Source organism: Schistocerca gregaria, chromosome X (assembly GCF_023897955.1).
Source record: "Schistocerca gregaria isolate iqSchGreg1 chromosome X, iqSchGreg1.2, whole genome shotgun sequence".
NCBI lineage: Eukaryota > Metazoa > Arthropoda > Insecta > Orthoptera > Acrididae > Schistocerca > Schistocerca gregaria.
Window position 1 is genome coordinate 116,275,041 of NC_064931.1, and position 26,699 is coordinate 116,301,739.

At 39.5% G+C, this 26,699-nt stretch overlaps 1 protein-coding gene across 3 annotated transcripts in view; it reads right to left on the reverse strand.

Moving 5' to 3' along the window:
* The window catches only part of LOC126299382 (MAP kinase-activated protein kinase 2-like), a 94,329-nt gene extending 69,712 nt beyond the window's left edge, over positions 1 to 24,617 (reverse strand). The window contains exons 1-2 of one of the 3 annotated variants that reach the window (XM_049991249.1): positions 24,079 to 24,617; positions 15,348 to 15,487 (exon numbers count right to left, since the gene is read on the reverse strand). In XM_049991249.1, coding sequence (XP_049847206.1) covers positions 15,348 to 15,487; positions 24,079 to 24,228 — 290 coding nt within the window. In that variant the 5' untranslated portion in view covers positions 24,229 to 24,617. Of the gene's footprint in view, positions 1 to 15,347; positions 15,488 to 24,078 lie in introns of those variants that run through there. The other 2 variants (XM_049991250.1, XM_049991251.1) reach the window with 2 other exon arrangements.
* Positions 24,618 to 26,699: the final 2,082 nt, after the last annotated feature.

The window sequence follows — 26,699 nt, forward strand, 5'->3', positions numbered from 1 at the left end:
GCTCCAAATTTTAGTATGTAACATGGTAATGTATAACATAACTATGTTAACTATGTCGGTACATGAAAAGATCCTCAGAAAATGGGAAGCATGAATTCAAACAGTTCATCCACTAACGGGGCATCTCCTCCTCCAGCATGACAATGCCAGACCACACGTGTGCTGCAACATCTGGAACAATCCGCTGCCTCGAGTTCACTGTCACTGATCATCCCCAACACAATCCCGACGGCCCCGTCTGATTTTCACCTGTTTTCAAAACTGATGGAACATCTTCAAACACTTCACTTCGAAAGTGATGAAGTGGTGCAAGAAGAGGTGAGGTTGTGGCTCCATCAACAAAGTCAAACATTCTACAGTGGTGGTATCAACAAATTAGTTTCTCAACAACAGAAATGTATTCATCATCTGGTTGACTATGTTGACAAATAAATATGTAGACATGAAGAATACTGATTTAGATAATATTGTTAATAATATTTGTTTCATTTTAAAGGCTTTATAAGTTTACACATAAAATATTCAGAGGCATTACTATTCAGCATGCCTCCATGTAAGTGTAGAATACGTTACATCTATTTATGTGGATTCTGTGGTCTATGACATTCATCGATTTGAGTCCAAAGATTTTAAACTAAAATCCTTTTTGAGTGAAGTTATATACACAATTCTTTATAAAATAAAATGCAAATTATGCAATGAAAGCCAACTAACCTTTACATCATGACAAAGAACATCCCTCAAATATTTCACAGTTTCAGAAATAATAAATGAAATGCTTTGTTTCAAAATGTGAAATAAATAGTTCAGATTAATATACAAGTTGTAAATAATGAAATGTTATTGCCAGTCTCATTGCTATAAGAACTGAATTATGCAAAACAGTATCTTGTCTACAGATACAAGTTCTAGGTTTCAAAAGCAGAAAATGAAAATCTTGCTGTGACATTCTTCTGAAATTTGCAAACAAAAAGTCATGATCACTTTGTATTTCACACAGTACAGCACCTTTGTTATTTAGATTATATTTTATTCATAATCACCTGTGTGTTTTCTTTTTCTGTCACCTTTCATTACAATAAATGCAACACAAACTGCTGAGCTAAGAAATGGGTGCATAGAAGACTGATACAACAACTAGGCAATGGTTGAACATGAGTGTGCATGTATGTACAGCAAATTGTTTCCACTAATTTTTGTGGATGTGCTTTTTACCCCATGCATCTGCACTTATGCACGAGGGAAAGAGGCATTGTGTGGTCATACGATAAGTACAGAAGCCCTACAACAAATAGTAAAAAATTAGCATCTCTTATGTATACCCAAAATTGCTATCACATCATTAACAAAGATTCTGTGGTCATCTGAATCAATGAATTTTGGATGGCAAATAATGTGAGTTATTAGGGACAACCACAGATCAAAATGTCACCCCCTGCCCTCTCCAGCAAAAGAAGCCTGACTGACAAAATATAGAAATCTCAAGTTCCATTACCAAGATCTGCTTGGTCAGCACAGACAGACACAGTGAAAAAGCTACCTTAGAAACATGTTAAAGACTGGTGTGCGACGTGTCCATACAAAATACTGACAGGTAAAAATCCAAACTCCAGTGCTTCTGCCCACAACGAAAACTAATGGTGGATCAATGACCTGTGGATGTAGAAAGACAACAAATTACCTTATCAAACAGTGCATACTGTCCAGTGGGTGCAACATTTCGGCAACCGTACATGTTGCCATCATCAAGTGAGCTGATGAAATGACCTCCAGGGAACACACAGCCAACTTTTACCCCCTCTCCATGTAACTCATTATGTACATGGTCTGTCCTGAGAGCACGTGTTGGTGGCCACAGAGGCATTCACGTCGATACTTGTGTCCAGTAATGCCCAGCAGGTCACCCTGATTGCAGTGGTGTCGGTGTGGTTACTCCACTCGCCCTAGCCACAAAAATGTTGTGTCTGCTGAGAGTCTTCTTAATTAAACCTAGAGTTGGTCCCAAAGTCTTGCTGAGATTGTGGACACAGTCCCGGTGGATAAGACTGTCCCTGGTGCATATTTTTATTGCCTCTCTAATGACACTGTACCAGTATTACGAAGTTTGTGTTAAAATCTTGATCCATTTGTATTCCATCACATGAGTCTCTGATACACAGTTCTCTATGACAGCAAACTTTATTGGATACATTAGTAGTGTGTGCCACTGGTGTTCTCAACATCGATATTCAGTGGTGCATACTGTTTGTCCAATATTTGTCTTACCATACTGGCACAGTATCTGATGTCCCTGGCTTTCCATATATCAAGGTCATCTGTGATGCTCCCCAATAATGCTCAAGTTTTACTGGTTGGGCAAAAGGCTGTTCTTACTTAGTGTTTCTTCAGCATGTGCTCGATTTTTCCCACTACTGTGCTGGTGTACAGTATAAAGATCATAGCTGCATCCTTCTAACTTTGCCTGTCTCCATTGGTCATACTGTAGTGGTAGGGCACCAAGCACACTTAATATACCATTCTGCCTAACCGATTTTCTGGAACACCATTCTGAAGTGTTCCAGTTCCCCAGGGAGACACTGCATCTGAGATGGCATGTGTTCTGAGCATCCCAGTCCTCTGCACAAGGGGGGCAGCTGTCCGCACACTAGCAAAGGGTGTGTTTTCTTCCCATACACAGTGTGGCCCAGGGTCCTTCCACACTTATCATTACGACATCCAGGAATGGTAGTTTTCCCTCTGCTTCAATCTTCATAGTGAACCTGATGTTGCAGTGTGTGGGGTTTAGATGTGAAAGGAAGTCATGGAGCTTGTTTCCTCCATGGGGGCAGATGACTAATATGTCATCCACATAACAGGAAAAGCAAGTGGGTTTCCATTTGGATGACTTCCAATGCTTCTTCCTTGAAGTGCTCCATATACAGATTTGCAACCACAGGCAAAAGTGCCAGTCTCACTGTCTATTCAAAGCCTTATCCATTAAACAGAAAATATGTGGAGATCAGGAATGGCTGAAAAAATTGGTAGCCTTAAAGTCAAATTTCTGACAAATGAGTTCTAATGAATCTCGTAGAAGAACCCTGATGAATAGCAAAATATCAAAGCTCACAATGGTGTCACAGGCCTACAGCCTGCAGCTTTTGAAGCATTTCACAAAATCTACATACGTGCATATGTGGTGTGGGCATTTATCAACATAGGGGCTTAACACATCTTTCGGGTATTTTGCCAGCAATCATTTAGGAGCCCTAATGTTGCTAACAACAGGATGTAACAGCAACCCCACTTTGTGGATCTTAGGGAGTCCGTGGAAGTCTTGGAGGCACAGGTTCTGGTGGTAACATTTCTTGATTTCCCCTCAGGTAAATCTCAATCCTTGAGAAGTGCACTGAGTTTGTTTTCAACCTTCTTGGTGGGGTCAGCATTGGTCTCCCTGCAGGCCCTGCATCTTCTGAGTGTTGTTCTTGTGGGTTGGGACAACCATAGCATTGCCTTTGTCAGTATGTAAGACAACAAATTTTGCTAAGGTTATGCATCACATCGATTCTGCAGCAGCTAGGAGAATCAAGAAACGAACCAGCCTCGTATTGGTACATGAGAGAGTGCAATTCACCCGCCGGAGCCTTGAGTTTATCTCACAGGAATTACTCAAATTACATTTGCAACTGGCTACTAAGTTCACTTCTTTTTCCTGGGATTGGATTGATGGTGTCACCTGGGTGTCAGCTGATTCCGCCCATAAGGAGGCTACGGGACGTCAAACAGCTAAGTTGTCATGTCTCCTTGACAAACCATCTCTGCAGGTTCCGTGCAAGACTGTCATCAATTTGAGTGGCATGGTGTTGAGTGATGATGCGGTCTCGGTTTTGCAAAAAGGTCTCATCTTCGCTCCCACCCCCAAGTTCACTCCGGTCGCAGAAACTTTTAGTGCTGTTGAACAGGTTGCAGCTCGACTTCCGCCAGAATCAGCAAAGGAAATACGTCATGAAACTTGTCGTGCGTTGACGAAATCCAAGCTGATGAAGTCAAATATCAGCAGTAAAGAGAGGGCGGCCATTCGTGATCTGAGGGAACGCTCTGAAATTGTTGTCTTATCGGCTGACAAAGGCAATGCTACAGCTGTTGTCTCCCATAAGGACTACACTGATAAGATGCAGAGCCTGCTAAATGACAATTCCTACCGGAAGATCAGCGTTGACCCTACAAAGAAGGTGGAGAACAAGACGAGGGTTCTTCTGAAGGACGCAGATTTACCGGAGGGTGACGCTAAGAAATTGTTACCCCAAGGTCCGGTACCGCCTAGACTATATGGACTCCCGAAGGTTCACAAAGAGGGGGTACCATTACGCCCCATTGTCAGCAACATCAGGGCACCTACATATTTGTTGGCCAAATACCTGACGGGAATATTAAGTCCTTATGTGGGTAAATGCCCTCATCACATCCGTAATTCCGTGGATTTTGTTAAACGCCTTGATAGCTTCAGGTTGAGTGAGTCAGATATCATGGTGAGTTTTGACATCATTTCCTTGTTTACGAGGGTACACCTGCGAGAGTCGCTAGAGTTGATTGGTCAGAGGTTTGACGAGAATACCACTGAACTTTTTAGGCATGTCTTGACTTCCACGTATTTTCTTTTTAATGGAGAATACTACGAATAAACGGAGGGAGTCGCCATGGGTAGCCCACTCTCACCGGTGGTAGCGAATTTGTACATGGAGAACTTCGAGGAGGAAGCCCTGTCGTCATCCGAATGGAAACCTACTTGCTTGTTCCGTTACGTGGACGACACATTTGTCATCTGGCCACATGGTATGGATAAACTCCTTGACTTCCTTACACATCTAAACTCCATACACCCCAACATCAAATTCACTATGGAGACTGAAACGGAGGGTAAATTACCTTTCCTTGATGTCTTGGTCAGGAGAAGGGCTGGCGGCACCCTAGGTGATGGGGTGTATCGAAAGACAACACACACTGATCTGTATTTGCACGCAGACAGCTGCCACCACCCTTCACAGAGGAATGGGGTACTTAAAACTCTAGTACATAGGGCGCGCACTATCTCTGACACAGAGAGTCTACCCCAGGAATTGGAACATCTGAGAACTGTGTTTCGAAAGAATGGGTTCTCAGAGTGGCAGATCCAACGTGCTCTCCGCCCAACCACTGCAGCACAACCTGTTGAGATGGATGAAGTCACGAGGGAGGAGGTAGGCACTGCATTTATTCCATACACAGGTGCACTCTCGGGGAAAATCGCCCGCATTCTGAAGAAACATTGGGTCGGAACTGTTTTGTCCTCCGAATAAAACTCGTGCACTGGTGGGGAGTGGCAAAGATGACCTCGGTTTGAGGAAGGCCGGTGTGTACCAGAGTCCGTGTCAATGTGGCAAGTCGTATATTGGTCAGACGATGCGTACCGTTGAGGATCGATGCCGTGAACACCAGAGGCACACTCGACTGATGTATCCGAGCAAGTCGGCGGTCGCTGAACATTGTTTGTCGGAAAATCACGCTATGGAGTATGACCGCACGAGAATTCTGGTACAGATGTCGAGATACTGGGACAGCGTTGTTAGAGAGGCCATCGAAATTCGCACCAATGATGACCTCATAAACCGTGACTGCGTCTATAATCCTAGCAAGGCTTGGGAACCAGCGATTGGGTTAATCAAGAGTAAATCGAGCAAACGCATAGTTGTGACGACCACGGCGGACAGAGCCATCACACCGACGTCATCTCAGACGCCATCGCAATCTGTTCCACCGCGCTATCGTGGCGCAGACGGCGGAGGGAACGCTCCGCGGGTGGAGGGTATTTAAATCGGCCGCTGCCGCGACCGAACCCAGTTCCCCCTGAGCAGCCATAGAGTACGGATCTCCGTGCCGGCACGTTCACAGGAGCTCAGTCCGTCAGTTCACCTGATGATGGCGACATGTTTGATCGCCGAAATATTGTGCCCGTTGGACACTATAGACCGGCAGTACACCTGTGGATATTTTGATTAACAATGTATTAGATCCTGATTGCCAATTCTCTCTGTTGGTGATGTTTGACATGTCTAATCACAGAAATATTGTGCCGACTGGATACTATGGATTGGCAGTACACATGTGGACTGTTCGTTCAACTAATATGCAGCAGAAACTAGAGAATCACAACAAAATATCTGTTTGGAAAAGTCTTCCCAATTGAGGACCCCAATGCTATCAACTGCACAGGCAGATTGTATATGCGTTACACACTGAATACACTAATACTTTGGTAACTACACTGTTTACTCAATAAGTAGTAGCCATAACCATAATAAAACTGAAAAACAAAAAGACTCCAGGGCCAGACAACATTCATGCTGACATTCTTAATGTGTAAATTGTTCCATACCCAAACAGATTGCTTAATGATTCATTAATAATGGGTGAGTCCCTGTCAACTGGAAATTAGCAAAGATTTTAATAATCAAAAAGTCTGAATACGAAGGTCCAGCTATATGCCAATGTGTCTGATTAATACAACTGCATAGTTCTGGTAAAGATCCCTGTGTGACATTACAGCCAGACCTTCAAGGGCTTAACAAGTGCCTTGGGTTTAGGAAAGGGAAAATAATGAAGGCACACAAAACAAGGTGATCAAAATAAACAAACAAATACATAATTGTAATATTAACTGACATTGCAGGTGCCTTCTACAATTTATGATGATCCACATAGTTTGTGCAGATGTGAGAATAGGAACTTCATTGACTATTACTACATTTTTGCATTTACTGCAGAAGTACAAGTGTGGCACAGGCAGAGACAATGCAAAAAGTAATCAAAAGCACTACCAAGAGGTGTCCACAAGGTCATATTTGCATGTCAACGTTTTTTAATTTGGAAATCAAACCTTTTTTGCAGTACTCTGAAGAAGATGACAACATCTATTGGCTGGTAACACATGCTGATGAAATATTGGCTGTGGAGGGAATGGCAAATTGGGTCCACTCACAGATCCAGTGATGATATGCAGACAACAAACTAACCAGTCCCACAGAAAACTACACACCTCTTAAAAGTTCAACTTCCCATGTGTGGAAATCCCACAGAACACTTCCATTACCAAACAATTACACCAATACCCAGAAAGATAGCTGGTTGGAAAGCATAACTTCAGACAACACATTCATGCAATTGCACAAAAAGCACATAACATTATGCACAAAACTGCGCACACATCCAAGCTAACTACAAACTACTACTGTATTCAATGAGGACATACCATGATGCCACTTTTATGACCATCATACACTTTGCAGAAAATGTCTGAGCACACAGACTTAGGTGTGTGCAGAACAGGCAAATCCTGCGTCATACACTCCTTAGAGTCACAGGGGCTTTGGCATGGCATCAACCAATGCTCTGCTAGCGATCTGTGTTACCTACCCAGTAGACATAGTAAGATACTGTGCGTGTAAAGGGGATTTAACGTAAGTTCAACAAATCACAGAACAAAGATTAACAAATAAGTCCAACTCTTGAACTGGAAGGTGAACGCAAGCCACAGCCCAGGTATGGAGTATTACTTAATTAAGTATGGTCAATATCTGTGCAGATTCTAGAGCCTTTCTATTTTCCAGTTTTATTATGGTTATGGCTACTACTACTTGAGTAAACAGTGTAGTTACCAATGCTACTTGCTTTGTGTGCAATGGTGTGAATGTGTTGTGTGAAGTTATGCTTTCCATCCAGCTAGTGTCCTGGGTATCATTTTAACTGAAACTCCAATAATGGAATTAGGAGACCTACAGTGAGAAATTGTTTCCTACATGAAGATCTAGGATAGCACATCATTTCTTGACATGAAAAAGACAACTACACCTGTATCTCAACACTTACCAAATATCCCCGCCCCTCCCCCCAATCCTAACTGGTATAATCAGAGAAGCAGTGGAAGTGATAGCATGAACGCAAACATGAGTGACAACACGCCAACGAGTTCAACTAATGTTGTGGAAGGCACAGATAGGGATTATGCAAATGTGATTGTTGTATTAAGGAATGTGCATCTGCAACTTGCATCACAGTGCCACACTAGATAGACATGCAGTATCATATCAGCCCTGCACTATTACAAACATCCAGTTTGTTAGACACTTTAGCAGCAGTGAGTAAAAGCTGCAAGACATATCAAACAATGTATTGCCTGTTGGCTTCTGTCCCAGGATCTTCGGCCAATGTTTGTTTAATGCATGTTGGTGAATTTTATCATGTGGTTTGTCTCTCACAGCACTTACTCCACCATGACTGACATTTCCAACTGTCCCCACCTGCAATATCGTTTATGTTAGATGATCCTGGTAATGATGGACTGTCCTATCATTTCACAAAGACTTTTCCACATGTACACAGTATGTGGCATCTTTCCAGCATTGGGAGTTGGTCATTTGTTACCTTCTTGGTTAGTTTGCAAACAGTCTTCACATCATGTTTGTGCAACATACAGTCAGTTCTGTCCATCACCCTGGGGATGGGGGAGGGAGGGGGCAGTAAGACCATACCTGCCAATTTACTTGTGCAGGTGCTAGGTTTCATGCCACTTCTTATGCAACTGATAAAATATGTCACTTCACTGTGAGTTGGGTATCATTACACTTCTTAGCAATGGGTGGAGTACCCATTTCCCCCTCAGTTTAGGGCACATTCCAGGAAAGACTGACACTTAATAGACTGAAATAAATTAAAACTTGGACCAAACATCCCGATTTTGATGTTGCTTCTTTTTTTTTTCCAAAGAGCCAGTCAATGACACCTGGAACATAATGGGTCCACCTTGCCAGAGGACATTACGAAACTGTTTCACGTATGTCTTACCATGGGCTAGTTTATGTGGAATGGCAATTTCTATGAACAGCTTGAAAGTTTCAATTAGGTACTCTACTTTGGTGGTTGACAATTTCTTCATGGAGGATTTAGAATGACAGGCACTGGATGTGGCATGGGTATGTTGAAGACACCTTTGACATCTGGAGATGTGGTGAGGAACAGTTTGGTAACATCCTGAGACATATGAATAATCTCCAAGTCACCATCAGATTTACTCTGGAGGTGAGAAAGGCTAAATTTTATCAGTTGCACAAGAAGTGGCATGAAACCTAGCACCTGCACAAGTAACATGTCCACCGAAGAAATGCTGACTATGGTTTTTCTGCCATCCATCCCCAGGAGAGTGGACAGAATTGATGGTATGTTGTGTAAACACAGCATAAAGACAAACGAAGATGATCAAAGAGAGTCTCAGATGAGAAAAAGGACAAAAGGGACACACTCGCAATGTCGGAAATATACCATATGTGGAAAAGTATGTGGGAACGACCAGACAATACATTAATACCATGATCGTCCAACAAATAGTACTGCAGGTTCAGACTGGTGGAAAAATTGGCCACGGTACAGCATGCACTGTATAGGACCGACCAAGCATACAATGAAACTCATCGACTCGCAGGTTATCAGTCTGGAGAAAAGCTACAATGCCCATTAGCTCAGGAATGCCATAGAAATTCACAAACATGACAATAGTGGAGGAAGCCTCAAGGTAAACAGATCCTGGATTCCTGTACTGCAGCAAATGACCATTGCAGGTAACATAGGGAGAAACACATTGGTAGTGACCAGGAGCAGGCCCTCGGACATTGGCATGGCAGGTACACATTACCTCAAGTCACAAGCTTGACTCCACTCCACCACCAGCAATGGAGGGTGTATCTTAAATAATGCCAGCTACTAATGCTGACAAAATATCAGAAAAATCATTAAACATCTGTTGAAGATCCCGAGACAAAAGTCAACATGCAATACATCAAGAGGCGGCCACAAAAACCTTAATTTTTAATACATCAAACATAATATAATACCGAAATAGTCCCAAGGCTATAGACGGTTTTTTCTGCATCCAGAATTTTAACAGTTACCAGTGAGATACAACAGTAACACGCTCCAACCCAAAAGAACACGTATATAATGTGACTGTCTTCCCTGTAACTATCCTCACTGCCCTTAATGCTCTTATTTACAATTATGTTTATAAATGCACTACTTATTAGTAAGTTTTAACAGTTAAATGTTCATTCTTCTTTTTAAATCTTCATTTTCTAGTGAATAAATATAAATTTAGTGATAAAATAATATATAGCACATTATTGATCGCATAAAAACACTTTTATTCATAAGTGGTGATTGGGTTCGACTTTATGTGAATCATCTTCAGACAGTACACTGTAATTTAGAGCGCAATGGAATAGGGGCAAATATTTAATGTAATGAACATTAAATTAAACATAAATTATACGATGTTATGCCCAGTACAACATTCTGCCAGAAAAACTGATAACAGGTGGATCACGAAGGATATAAGAATATCATGTAAGACTAAGAGATCACTCTATGAGCAGAGCATTAAAACAGATGAAACAAATTTCTACAATTATTTCAAATATTACAAGAAGATACTTCGTAAAGGAATATCTGAAGCAAAACGACTAGCAAATAAAGCATACATAAATGAGTCTAATAACAAATGTAAAGCAATGTGGGATATTGTCAGAAAAACTTTACGAACTGACATCAAACAAAAAACACCGGAATATCTTCAGCACAATGGGCCAACAAATAACGGACATCAAGCATATCTGTAAAACATTTAACAAACACTTTTCAGGAATAGCTAACAGCATATCATTTGCTCGCTCTGCACCAACAAAATCCTATCCTCCAAAATGTATAAGATCTGACAAATCAATTTTTCTAATAGCTGCAACTTTGAAAGAGGTTCTGCTAACTATTAGGAATATGAAAAGTTCCCTTTCATCTGGCCTTGATGGTCTACCTGCCTATGTAATAAAATAGGTTGACAACGAAATAATACAACCACTCTGCAACATAATCAACTGCTCAATGAATACTGGCATTTTCCCTCAAACTCTCAAAACCTCCAAGATAGTTCCCTTACACAAGAAAGGTGGCAAACATGAAGTCAACAACTACCGAGCCATATCCCTTCTCCCAACTGTGTCCAAAATAATTGAAAAATTTTTATATATCCGCATAATGTCCTTTCTTGTAAACAACTCCCTACTAACAGCACAGCAGTCTGGTTTTCATAAAAATAAATCTACCAATGAGGACCTCTTTTCATGTACTGATGAGATAATAGAAGCATTTAATGAAAAACATTATGCTTCTGGACTTTTTATTGATCTGACAAAAGCATTTGATCTAGTCAACCACACACTAATACTCCCCAAACTGGATGCATATGGTATAAGAGTCTGTAATGATTGGTTCCAGTCATATCTATCAAACAGAGGGCAGCTGGTAGAAATAGCAACAAATGATGAAAGAACAGCCCATTCAGATATAATACCAGTCACATCTGGAGTCCCACAGGGTTCAGCCTTAGGCCCCCTCTTCCTTATCTTCATTAATGACCTCCCAGAGCACCTGCCCTCAACAGTACCTATGTTATTCGCTGATGATACAAACCACCTCTCTTGCAACATTTCTCCACGCCAGGTGAGAGCTGACCTAGTTGACAACAGTGAAAGGCTCCTATACTGCCTCTATGAGAACAAACTCCTACTTAATATGGAAAAAAATGGCTTGTATGGTCTTCCGCCCATCAAACAACCATACAACACATATGGAACCACTAATTACGGACAAGAAAGTTATTGAACAAGTCAGTGAGACTAAATTCTTAGGTCTCTGGATAGATAACACACTGCAGTGGAATATCCACAGAGAGAAACTACTGTGTAAATTGAGTAGCCTGTGCTATGCCTTCAGAATTCTTAGCCAAAGCTGTGATGTGACCACCATTAAAACGGTATACTTTGCACTAGTAAACTCAGTCCTCTCATATTGCATTCCATTCTGGAGGGCAATAAATAGGAAAATATTCGTTATGCAAAAGCGAATTGTCAAGGTCATGTTAAGACTGCCACTGCACACACCTACCAAACCAATCTTTAAAGAACTCTGAATATTACCTGTACCATGTATATACATCCTAGAGACTGTTTCATTTGTCAGTAAGAACCTTCATCTCTTCAAAACAAATAATGTCATTCATGATCATGACACCCGCAGTGTAAGCAACATTCATCTAGATAATCAGAGACTCAGTAAACGCCATAATGGTGAGAGGCACATAGGCAGCATATTTGACAATAAATTATCTTGCTCAGTCAAGAATAATAAAAACTCTTTCAGGAAGAAAGTTAACAGTAGATTGCTCCAGCATTGTTTTTATTCTGTTGCTGAATTTATGGAGACCAATATGTCTCATGTAGCTTTAATTTAATCTAATATGTCAATTTTGAATGACTGTAATGTAGATATGTATTTTATGTATTCTGTCATATAGTCAATGTAAGAAAAAGTATTATGCTTCAACGATTCATTGCTGTAACTTGTATCCCATGTCATGAACATGATTTTGTGGATAAATAAAATAAGATAAATATGTGGAGATAATGGTACAGAATGGGAACTGTAGATGTAACCCACTGATGTCAACTGCTTACTATGTGGCTGTGTCACGGAGTTAAGCAGCTGAAGCCTCATCTCTTACCCATCGCCCTACAACATATTTAGCCAGTGGGATACAACGTACATCATTAATATAAACCTCAATACTATGCTGGTTATAATTGCAAGTTATATCTAAGTAACAATTGATATGTTACACATTTAAAATTTTACATAATGTATCATTCAAATGGCTCTGAGCACAATAGGACTCTGAGGGCATCAGTCCCCTAGAACTTAGAACTAATTAAACCAACTAACCTAAGGACATCACATACATCTATGCCCGAGGCAGGATTCGAACCTGCGACCGTAGTGGTCGCGTGGTTCCAGACTGAAGCACCTAGATTAAAAAATCTAATTGACCAACCAATGGCATCATGTTACTAGACTGCCCTCTGCAGGACTGTGTACACCAAAGATGGGACGCGAGGAGTAACCATACGGTCAGCATTCAACATCAGTGTGGTATCCACAGTTCCTGCTTTGTGCCAACATCTCTACATCACTGGGTGTGACATCGCATAATTTATGTTCACTACATTAAATGTTTCTCTCTTCTCGGTTGTATTCTCAAGTACAGAGTATGGTCTGAAGATGATCCACATCAGTTTGAAACAAGTCACCATATATTAATAAAAGTGTTTTTATGTGATCGGGGCTGTTATATATAATATTTTATTACTAGTTCATTGCGATCGCTACAATTCCAAACATGTTTATAAAGATTTCATGAAAATTTACTTCCTCTCAAAATAGTAACCAAGTGCTGGAATAATTTGGTTATGAATTACACCCAGTAATAATTTCTAAAAATCTCAAACATAGAAAATAGGTTTATCTATAGTAAGTTTAAAAAGTGTGTCGCAATTCGGTAAGCACTAATCTATCTTCAACACATTTTATAATTAGCTTTGTAATGTGGGACCTCCGTAAAAATTCAATTTTAGCTTCCTATTCCTGTCATTACTGTGCATCTTTGCTTCCTTTCAATACTGAGCTCTAAGAGCCTTTCCTTGCCTTCCTGTTCTTTCCCCACAATGTAACATGTATAAATTATCTCATTGTTCTTTCATTTCATCTTTAACTGCTACATCCATAAGGTATGAACAGGATGATCATCCAAGCCTTTAGTGTAGAGGATCCTGAACTGAGTACTTTGATATTAGGAACTAATAGAAAGAAAGGAATATTTAGACTGCCCATTCACATTAATGTGACTATGACATCCAGTTGCAGTACTGGCATGCAAATTCCACCAATTGTTTCTGAACCAGGTGCCTGCTGCAGAGGCTCATATGCACTGAAATTTGCTGAACAGTCATTGAGGAGATACTATTGGTAGTTCCTTAGTTCATCTGGGCAGTTAGTTGCTGGACAGTTGCATGTCTATTCACCAGTACACATCTCCACAGCTGTTGTTCACCCACATCATCTATGGCCCACGGGGCACCACAGTGCCAGATTTGGATGGCACCATTTTGTCATGCAAGGTATACTTCAACCATGGCAGCACACTAACAGTTCATAGATTTATTTGTTTAGGAAATGCTTCCATCCTTCATCTGAAAGCCAAGAATCATGCTCTTTTGGACATCAGATAAGTCACTCTGTTTATGAATTACAAAAACAGCTGCATTGTTTTCCACATCCTTCTGACATGCTTCATTTACCCTCAACTGCTAGTGCTGCCGCCTGCCACTTGATTGGTTACTGCACACTGATGTCTAACATAGGCAGTGGTCACATTAATGTAAATGGACTGCAGTTCTTTTTCTGACAAACAATTTGCAACTTATAGCAATACAATGACCATGAATCTCACTCAATGCATGCATAAAAAAAATAATCTATTGACAGAACTAAACTGTGTATTTAAAATCATATGGCCTCATTGGTTGCACAGGTTGTTAATGGTGAAGTTGCAAATAATGCACCACCAGCACTTTCTAAACAGTATTGTTCATAATGTGCAATATGCATTAAAGCTGATAGGTGCATACTGGTGAATTTTCTCTCACATTGTCAAGTAACATTCTAGTGTGCAAATAATTTCTTTGTTGAGAAACTTGGTCCGCTTCCTGAGACATGAAAAACCCAATTTCTATTCACAGTGATGGACTTTTTACAGTAACAATGATGCCGGTTGAGAAACTTTTATCTATACATTTGCTCGGCTTCCTGTGCATTACACACTGCTACATGATACATTAAATGCCTGTCTATGACTTCTTGCAATGAGGAACACTCCATCTTCAAAAGCCAGTCATGAGCTGAAAACTATAGTAAAATCAGTATCACCAGTGTTGATGCAGAAGGCAGTTGTTTGTTACAAAATATAAGCAGTTTATAAACATGCGATCCATGCACGTTGATAGCCTAGACAGCATATTGCCTAAAAATTCATTTCTAAGAATTTATTTATTGTAAGTAATGATCTGTCATCCTCTGCAGATATGAGAGGTTTTGAACAGTAGTGCTGTTGACAAGATGACTCTTGCATACACTGTTATTTATATATATTTGACGATGCTGGTGCTGATTTTGCGTTTAACAGTAGACGATGCCATTATGGCTGCAGTGCATTATGATATGTCTTTATAAAACAGATCTGAAGATGGTCATTATAGGCCAAAACCGGTAGTCTGAAGACAAAAAAATTTGTGACCATAGACGTAAAGTAAAGGAAATTTAAATGTTAAGAAGTTTCTCTATTTGTGAGATAAGAAAGAAACAGCAGTGGAGAGTAACAAAACAATTTCAGCAGACAAACTCACCACTCCATAACAACAAGAAGGCACTTGTTTCCACTGTAACTGTTCTCATAAACATCAATTATATGCACAATATGCCGGCAGTTGCTGGCCCTCCAATGCAAATCGACCTCCCGCCTTGCCTTCGTATTGTCATGCAGCACCTTCAACAAAAAAATAAGTAAGCAAATAAATAAATAAATAAATAAATAAGGAAACACAAACTTCCCTACAGTAAAAACAAAATTTCATCATTTTTCCAAGAAATTTTACCTCAAAGCATGGCAGTATCACATGCTTGGCCTGAAATTCATGGCATCTGCAGATAGCAAAAATAAATTTGTTTAACATATGAGACAGAAGCTTCTCAATACATATTTGATATATGAATGTAAGTTTAAATCCAAAATAACTATTCAGCGAACTTTCCCTATGACAACATAATCAGTTCCACCATACCACAAAGCCATAATACATTCCTATAACAGCAAGGGAAAAAACTGTCTGGACTTGAATGCACAGACCCGTGTGTGTGTGTGTGTGTGTGTGTGTGTGTGTGTGTGTGTGTGTGTGTGTGTTTCAATAAAATAAGTTTTATTTGTCCATCATACAAATCTTTCCACAAATCTTATCAATTTTCATACTGCCAGTGTACAGCAAGTAACACGATATGAAATATCACAATTTTCCCAAATGGATGTGGTAGTGGAAGAGCAGTATAGGGTTGGTAGAGAGACAGCTGTCAACTAGCAAGTGGCCAGAGCAGCAGAAGATACTTGGATAGCTACCGACAAGAAAATATTTGGGCTAATATTTTTGGAGCCTTCTATTTAGAGTGGGAAGTGGGAACACTGAAGCACAGCTACAAAGGAGCTCCTAGACTAACAGTGAGCAATGAGGAGTGTTCCCACACAATTTCTGAAAGAAAACTGTGCACTGAAGGAGGGGTGTGGTTGTCCAACTCATCAAAGTTGCCTCAAAATAAAAGTATTTATGTAAACTTCAATATTATATTTTTAAGTATCACTGAGGTCACAGTAAAAATTTGGGTAACTGTGTCTCCGTACTATAACAGAGCAGCCAAAAAACAAGTACGCATGTAGCTCGGCAACAAGAATCAAAATGATCAGTACAATTAAAAAGGGGTAAGTAAGCTAAGCCTGAAGGACTATATGAGATAAAAAGGTGGGCAGCCAATCTGATCTTTCGTGATATCGTACAACGCAGAAGACCAGGTAAGAAGCAGAGCTAAATAAAAGCAACCATTAGTAGTAAGGCAGTGTCAAGTTGGTGAGGCATGCTGACCAGAAAAACTCCCTCCCCCTCGGCTAGTCCTGCTGTAGGAATTCAGCTTCTGCACCCAAGAAGCAGTCCCCTAATCAATGTGGAATACTATGCTAGCCTCAAAATGGTAAAAATCAGTTGATGAGCCCGTAGTGAAAAACTTCAAATGAGAACCTACTCTCTCAGATAAAATGCAAAACCAGATTCATCGTTTGGATGTAGTCACCTAACAGCAGAGGCAATGAATCCTAAAGTTTCAGTGTCTGCTGAAAAACAAGGAAGTTGAGGCACTCTTAACGGGACATGAGCCACTGACGAGCATCTCGCCTGAAGACACATGAGCCCTCTTGCTTGGTTCATCACCTGTACAGTTCTTAAGAGTGTTTTTGCAGATTAGGAAATTTTTGTGAGGTCAAGCGCGTAGGTGCACCAAGACCGATGGTACCACAGCTTCTAAAGCCCATTAATGGCTATCAGATTAAGGTTTCCACTTAACATAGGCCCCTGTGAGACTATTCTCCTGTGCACGTAGTATGCCGTTGAATGGACCGACTGATAACAATGCACAACAACTTAAGAGAAAATTCCAATTAAACATCTGGAAAGAAGAAAGGAAGGTTAGAGTTCAAAGTCCTGCCAATAGCAAGGCCACTGGAGAGTAAACACAAGCTTGGATTATAAAAGGATGGGGAAGGAAACCAGCCATGTCCTTTTCAAAGGCCTAGAGCAATTTAGGGAAATCATACAAACACCTAAATCACAGTGTGTTGAGGAGTTCTCATTCATAGACAGGAGTATTACATCATTAGAGCTGTTGTGTAGGAATGGAATATCGAGGGTAGCTACCTAATGCCCATTTTGGATGTTCGAGCACAGTGTGCCACAAAGTGTTCTGTAAAACTGTCAGCATGAACTTTGCCAGCTCAAAGGATACTACGAATACTGATTGCTAGTTGATAGCCAAAGATACAACATAATTTGACTCATATCTATTTACAAAAAATAAGAAAGGGATAGCTCTCTATGGTAGTGACATATCTTTCCCAACAATCCTTCTTTTAATACTGTATGAGAGTGAGTTAATGTGCCCGAGCACAGTATCTTTTAAAAGCAATGAACTTATATACAGATGGGTGGCACTTCTGTCACTGGAACACTGTTCTGCTATCTCTGATTGCTTCGGCATTTTCCTGACTCCTCCATGGGACTAGCATCCAACGAGGTGTTCCCAAGGAAAGTGGGGACATTAATTCTACGGTGAGCACTCTGTTGGCTAACAGTGTTGGGGGAGGACATGAAAATCATGAAATCATGATGTGTATCCCCAACTGTGACAATGTACACACCCAGAGATACAAATCGAGAGATCGATGACAGAATTTGTTTCATGTGCCATACAAAAATAAGTTAAGAGTGCTGCTGTTGAATAAACTTAAGTGAATATCTGTTACAACTTGTTCCATAAGAGTGCCTTGATCAGGTGTTTTACCATTACCCCAAAACTGGGTTGTGGGCACTGAAATCACCCAGGAGGAAGAAAGGCTGAAGGTAGCTAACAGATCAGGCTAGCTATCTCTTGATATGTCATCTCCCTATCTGGAGGATGAGAGAGATTACAGAGAGTAAAATCAATAGCTGTCTGTGTGTGAACAGCCACAGCCTCTAATGTTGTATTGAGTGGTGCTTTATACTAAAAGTACCTGCATGTATAAGTGTACAGACACCACCTGATGCTCATTCTGGGCCAGCTCTATTTTTGAAATGGGTACAGTGATGATGTAGGGTAATGGAACATAATTCAAGGAATAGTTTCCAGAAGGGCACAATATTTCTAGGCATAATGATAGTAGCTGTCCAAGTTCTCCTATGTGGTGAAATTAATCATTAAAGTTTAACTGGATGATGCCTGTAGGTGTACCCAGGGGTGGATTAGATGGGATGGTATGGGACTGAACTGACAGGTTTAAGGGATCAAATTACTGTTTCATCGATCCCTCCACTCTGCGAATGTCAAATCGTTAAAATTAACAGTTAGATGGAAGGACAAAACAACCATTATGTTTGTATGGAATCGAAAAAATGGAAGCAGGGGATAAAACCATCCACAAAGGATAGGTAAAGTACTGTAAGATGGGAGACAACAGCTGAATATTTTCTGTGGCATTTCAAGTAGCAAGAGGCACACCTATGTCAGATCAGTATCATTATACAAGACTGTTGAGATAGGTGGGTCAATAAAACGGGAGGTGTAAATAAGGCAACACCTTTAGATTTAAACTATGAGAGATGTTGAGAAATAAACAAATTAAAAGGTGGGCTCAGATCAATACACAAGGGGCCCCTCTCCAGACGTGAATGCAGTGTGAGGTGATTTCTCATCCTGGCTAAGGGGCCATAGTATAGGCCTTCAAACAGGTTAAGCAGGCCATACCTGCAGATATGATGAAATATTAGGCAGCAGCTTTGACTTCATCAGCTTAAATTGACGGTAATAAGTCAGTCAGCTTTGGTGCTTTACCTTATCACAGTGAGAGCGAGGCACTGTTAAAATGTGTGCCAGTGATAGAAGGGCACAACAACTGCAGTAAGGCGGGGCATCTTGTTTAAGAACCTTTCATGAGTCAGACTTAATGTAGCCAATGCGGAGACAGCATGAAACTGTAGCTACCTGGCACGACATTACACATCGTGACAACCATGCAGTTGTAGAATCTTGTGAAGAATGCTCTCATGCACAACATGTGCCACTCCCAGTACTCCTCTTCCCTTTATTAATTCACACTGTGTCTCCCTCATCAATCTCTTAAAAAACCAAGCTAAAAGGATGGCATATTTGCCAAGAGGCAGAAACTTCCTGGCAGATTAAAACTGTGTGCCAGACCGAGACTAAGTCATACAAATAATATAGCAACATCCAATTTGCTAGTATCGCGAGAAAGGTGGGAGGAAGTTTTGCAGATACTTGAGACTAAAAAAAGTTTCAGAAATTCTCTAGCATGCTCAGAAATCACTTTCCCTCTCAAAACACAAGTAATAAGATGCACTAACTCCAAAAGCATATCCCTCTATTTAACAGTTACAAAAGAACAAGCTAATTGAAAGTTCGTATATGAGTCATCAAAGAAATGCCAAGCATTCTGGAAAGTAGTAATGAAGGAATAAAAGTGTCCTCTAAAATGGAAAATATCACTGAACCGTGAGAACAAGAGTTACTGATGCTCAACATATTGCAAATTTTTGTTGTGCAGACATCACAAACAATTTAATAGTCCATGACAGTACACTCCTCTCCCTCTCTAATCTATATTTGCGAAACAACTGCACATAAAATCATCAGTGCTGCAACAATCTTAGAAAATTTCATCAGGAACTGATAGTATTCCAGTTTAGCCCTACATCATACAGCAATGTATTGCAACCATTTCAATGGCTTCTCAACAGATCTTTTGTGGCAAGCACACTTCTAAACTGCCTAAAAGCCACTGAAGTGGTCTTTACTCCTAAAAAGGAGAGAAATCAAATATGGAAAACTATAGACCAGGTGCCTTATTATCAGGCTTTACTATGGTTAAATTTCACTTGCATCAGCAGCGGCATAGGGTGCTCATGTTGGCAAAAACCATAGAATGCTGTGAATTGTTTGATATTGGTGTTAACTGGTTGATAGTATACAAACTCTTACATTTTCATGTCAGTCTCTTCATATTAACGCATTTTTTTCTGGGGATAATTAAAATACCAAGTTGGCAATGATAGATAAAAGGACTGTCAATCACTCAACAGGAACAGCATTAATTATTTACTTCATGGTCAACACAAAAGACTATTCCATTCCCCTGATTCTATATGGTTGCATTTTTCCAGCATTCAATGGTCATTGTCAACATTAGCATACTACACTGCCACTGCTGTTTTTAGTAAAATCAAACAAAAACTAACATTTGTCAGGTTAATGAAATTTTAAGAGGACAACAAAATTCTCTACTCAGCATGGCCTCCGAAAAAATAAACTCTCAAGTAGCGCCAGCACCAATTTTACACAAAATGCCCTAAAAACAGAGGACAAAAAATTAATGCCACTGACATTTTTAATTATTCTGAAACAACACACAATTGGAAAAGCTTCAAGTGTGTGAAGTTAGAGGTACTACACTAAAATGATCATGTCATACTCGACAAATAAAATAATGATTCATGCCATACTTAACAACTAGGAAACAGAAAATTTAATCATTCTTGGGCCGGACCAATCCTATTTACACTTTATATAAATGAAGTAGGCCTGAACACTGAGTCATAAACAAATAGGTTTTCTGCAGACAATATAAACACCTGAAGACAACTACAGCCCAAATAAATTGATGGTTCAAAGGGGAATATACTACTGGTAAAAACAAAACAAAAAAACACATTCCTAAATTTCTGTTTAAAAGATGATGCAAACAACAACTGTGTGAAACTCCAACAAAATTATATCTTCTTCGAGAAAAAAAAAAGGTTTATACGCATTTGGTTTCAAAATGACTTCATAGGGCATCCACATATAAACTAAATAAATGGAACCTATGTAATGTTATAGTTTTTTTTTTTTACTTTCTGTTACAAAAGTTTTCCGATTGAATTGCTTACACTGCCTATCTGCGCAGCATTCTGCCATACTGAATTATATTCTGGGGTAATATAAAATCTAGTTCAGCTATTTTCTCAACTCAGAAAAGATCTGTAACAGCAATGCAACATGCTTGAAACTTGTATTTTTGCAAATCTCTGGTTTAAAAGTTATCATACCTCCTGCATCCTCAAATGTATAACTAGAAATTTCTATACATGTTAGAACTCATTTAAAAGACAAACAAAAAAATTAATATCCACGTATATGATACAACAAGGCAACAAGAAAAGTGTCCTGTCCACTACAAACATTATGAAACAAATTTACAATAATCTTTCATGTCAGATAAAAATTATTTCTCCATTCTCTCTCTCTCTCTCTCTCTCTCTCTCTCTCTTTTTTTTTAAACCCTAAGGTCATTCTTATTAGATCATTGTATCTATTCAGTTGCAGAATTTTTAGAACATGTGATATATGAGAGACTTAAGGCCAATGCAACTACTGCAAAAGTACAAGCTTTTTTCTCTATAAAGACATACTAAACAGTAAATGTATACTACCAATGTGTGCTTCATTCTCTCCAGGTATTGTTAAATGGATCTTATAGTTTCATCAAGAACCTTTTTAAGTTACCCATCAATCAGGGTGATTCGGACCCCCTGAGGGTAACACTGACTCCATGGTCAATTTCACCCTTTTCTTTCCATCTCTGAATAAACTTCTAAATCATCTTGAAAATAAAATTTATAATATAAAGGAATTTGTTGATTTGAATTCACACATGTTAAAATAAAATTTAAAAAGTACTACACTTTTTTATAACCAATGTTAACAAATCAAGATTTAGGCAACAACGAATTTAAACTCATAGTCAGTCTCTGTTGTATTGCGTTTATTGCAGAAATTTTAGATTGAGATCGGTGTTTTGTTTTAACAGTAAAGAATGGACACAATTAGCTGTAACTTCATTAGACAGTGAATTTAAAGAATCAAGCGTTACTTTCAATTAAAAAAGCAAATCCATAACTAAATTAACAATTGAATTGCAATGCCCAGAACTTAACAAGGTCTTTAGGCACATTATTGTACCATTATTGGATAGCGAAATATTGGATGAAGTGTCTTCGTTAACTAAAAATAATGAAGAAACAATAAAAGGTGTAGCCAAGAGACTACGCATATCAGAAAACACAGTGACAAACCTCTTATGGGAGAAACCAATTAGGATACGAAATACAAATGTCCTATGACTATATTAGCAAATTCTATTGTCAATACTACTGACTGGGAGTTTCCATTGCATATTCATATTACATGATTTCTTCAAAAAAAAAAAATAATAATAATAATTAATAAATAAATAAAAAGAAGAAGAAGAAAGAGAGAGCGAGCTTTCACATTGGTCCAAAATCATTCAAAAGTTTATCAAATGAAAATGTGTGTGCACTGTATGAAAAGTTACAATTTGTAAGTACCAATGAGACAAAAGATCCTCAGGCCCAATGTTTCAAGTCCTTCACAGCCTAATGACCTCAAAGTCCAAGGAAAATCTCTTCCAAAACCGTGACAACTCTTCAGCAGTCAATGAGCTTGGTGCAATACAATTGCCAGAGATGCTGGAAACTGATGATAGTGATTTTCATCAACCAGACAATCCTGTTGTTGAAGATTTACTGCTCATTAAGTCTGAGTGTCAAGATATTTTTCAAAATGTGTCTGTAATGGTGAAAGTAATTGGTGGAAAAGGAGGAAGCAAACTTGTCACCATGTTTGTATTATTCAAAAAGTAGTAGCAAAAGGAAAAGATAAGTGAGATAATGGGGCATCACTCCACTGAGCCAATGAAAACTACATTTTTTTTTCCCAAAAGAACATTGTATATTCATTGTCCCATTTGGTAATGTGACTGACAAGCTGCCTCCACTAAAGCTATAGCCTGATGGGTGTAGAATTCTGTTTCTAGGGAGGATTTTAGTGAAAGAATTTTAATGTTTTTTTTCAATAAGTCTTCTGTGGTGTGTTTTAAATAAAGGAGATGGGGATCATAGAATCCCTGTATAGGCGTCATACTCATACAGTACTACACTAAAATTTATCCTAGGACAATTCTGAACGTGCCTATAATTAAAAAAACTGAGTGGTCAGTGTAACCCCACGTCACAGGGTAACACTGACCCCTTTCAATTAGTTTTTTCCTACTAATCTATGAAAATTGCAATATACGCGGTGCATTATGGGCGTTTGTATAGAAATAACGTACAATAATAAAAAAAAATAACAGAAATTGATACATGCATGATATAAACTATAAAAACATCAAAAAGGGGTCAATCTCACCCCAGACAACGGTACGAAATGTGAGTTAGAATAATTGTGTCTCAACTCCCACTTTCTCACCGGTTTCATAAGGGCGAGGCAGCAGCAAAGGGCGTTATTATTTCTCTCAAGTATAAACACCAAATAAGTGTATGTACCGCCCCATCACTTACACACACTGCAACGAACTTATAACGACAGGTTGAAATTTGTGTACTTAACTCCCCTCCAATTAAAAGTACTTAACCAACAGTAAAATTTTACAGTAGGTTAACTAATGAAACTTAATCCACTACAAAAAAAAAGTTTGAGCACAATTCGTGTCAACGCTGAGAACTGTTTCCTTCATTGCACAATCATATCGTACGATCCTAAATTGTTATTCCACATAAACGGCGTTACAGGCATGAAAATTAATACTGAGTAGAAACCCAATTCATAGCACCGCAGGTAATCGTCATTATACAGTTATTTTCATTGTTTATATAGCCCAACTCGACTGCGGTGCAAATTTACTTTTTAAACATGTAAGATGGTGCATACCTTCAAAGCATACTTTTCCCTCGTTCTCTTGTTGTAACACTGGACGACCTTCCCATTAATACCAAGACCTAACACTGTGTTGGAAATTTCATAGTCGTCTGTAATAGGGCTTGTTTTCGGCACCTTCGCCTTCACACCTACTTCATTCATGATATACTTTGACTCCTCGTTTTGAAAACACGGCAGGAAAAATATTTTCTTTTATTCACCTCAAGAACACCACACTACTAAGAAAACAATACAAAACATTGATTCAATTCTTTAGTTCCAACATCCACTCGTTCAGCATCCTGCCAAATTATGACTCACATACGAAGATAGACGATAGCAAAGATTTTCATAACTGACGCAGTTATCTTTGTTAATCGCATATTTGATTATGCTCGCTGCATTTGAAACTTAACTATATGGGAAGAACTTTGCTGACCACGTTCTCCACACCACATTTCAATATACACCGAAAATGTTGTTCTAATACTTTAAACATATTCTTGTTACTGCCACAGAAACTGTTGATACACAGATATCCTTCACGCTGTAGGCTCTCCGACTTCAACATTGTTATTCGCTTATCGCAAATCATCATATGCCATAGGGCAGAAAGTATATCACTTTCCTTAATGCGACTTTTTTTACAGGCAAATACAAAAACTAACAATATTCTTTACCAGTTTACTTTATTTAATTCGCGTCCTAAACTCCATGGGAAGAGCAAACATGTTATAATTCTTTCTCAAAATCAAAACAGTCCAAGTGCCCATGAGACTGTAATGGAGTAGCAAAAGATGTCAGGCAGGTCTATTTCACACCATGTAGCCTACCTAAACACACGGTTATACAAGTAAATAATTCTGTACAAAGCCTAGATAGAATATATTGCGCACAAAAACAAACTGCTCGTCATCAGCGCAAAGACCGCTCGTAAAAAGTTCGCTTATTGCATGTACATAGTACAGAAGGAAGAATACAGGGTTAAATTTGTAGGTGATTTGGGAAAATAAAGGCCGTAACTTTCAAACACAATGGCTGAGGTACGAATAGGCATCAGTTGAAGCTGAGCTTGGACGACCGGTATGGGTATGTCATTTCAGGCTGCTTCAGTCCTATGCCAGAGCTCACTAGTCCTAGTGGTGACTGAGTACTACATATCAGTATCTCGGCAACCCACGACCAGATGTTTGAAATGGGTGAGAGATCCTTAAAACGATCACAGAGGCTTTGAAGGTTGGGCGCAGACACGCCATAAATGTAAGGCCTGCTGTTCAAAATTACTGTTAATGCAAACGAGGGGTGATCATGTGTAGGCCTAAATGACGCTACTCCTACCTACTTTGTCCAGTTGCGCTGAAAGACTAAACATTTCCATATTCAAGCACGTGGTACACTTTGTGCCACATCGATGTTTGTTGCATACCACCTTCATGGTGGTGAAATTTTAATGGATAGCAATGTAAATGTGCTTCTGGAACTTTATTTTACGCAGACTGTACAGACAAAATAAGCAGCAGGACAGAATAGTGCCACTCTGTACAATGCCTCCGGTACATCTATCTGTATTTCATTCAATGTCTGCCTTAGAGTTGGTAGTCTAATACACAGAAGTGACAGTATATGGTACTATTGCAGTGTTGTGAAACTCCCTATGATTTTGTAGTTCATATCTCCCCTATTCTTACATATTATTTGGGTTTATGAAGACTATACCATGAAACATGTTACAATCAACTACATTTGGTTATCCAATGTCCTATTGCCCAGCAGTTGACCTGAAAACGCTGCTGAGGGCGAAGCAACCTCAGGCAGTTTGCACTCCTATTGCAACCCCTAGGATGCTCATCGTTTTTTGTGGCAGGGAGGAGTCGAGGTCTGTTCATAGCGCTAGGTAGCATGCATATCAGTGACGTTACAGGGTGATGCAGTCAGAGTGGGAATTCCCAATCTAGACAGAGCTGCAAATGACACATTATGTAGCACGACTCTATGGAGCACACTTCTCCCAGCTTTCTCTCCCCCTGCAATGTTAATTTGTTATCCAAGCCATGAGGGTATCCCATTCCATTACTGGCGCTATTGTAGCCGTTTTGATAATATTCGTCATGTGTGAATACTATTTCTAAGAACCATGTGAATATTAGTCGATCTCGATATTATTCCACCTGGGAGTGAGGGTGTTTCAGTTAGCTTTTCATGAGATAGCATGTAAACAGGGTTGGTAGTACAAGCACAACTGACCTGAAAACAATAACACAGTAATATATTTTCCTTAATGTGCATCCACCTGTAAGCCTCGCAGCTAGTCTCTGTGCAGCTGAGCTTGCTCCATGCAAGTAGAGGCTGTGTGAACACAGGTGTGAATGGAATCACTCGTGCGCACAAGTTGTGGAAAAAAACACTCACCTACAAATGTTTCTCTTCTTGCACGTTGGGCAAGCACAGCCACATGACAACTAGCTGCAAAGAGCCCAGGTGTAAACTCACCTTTAGTCACCCTGTACTTGTTTACTGCAATGTCACCAAAAGTTTCCAATTATGGACAATTGCAATGATATCGTGGTTGAGTAGTAGATGTTGTGGTGTTTCAAAGTGATTGGTCTATTGGTTTCTGATACCACATTTCTTTG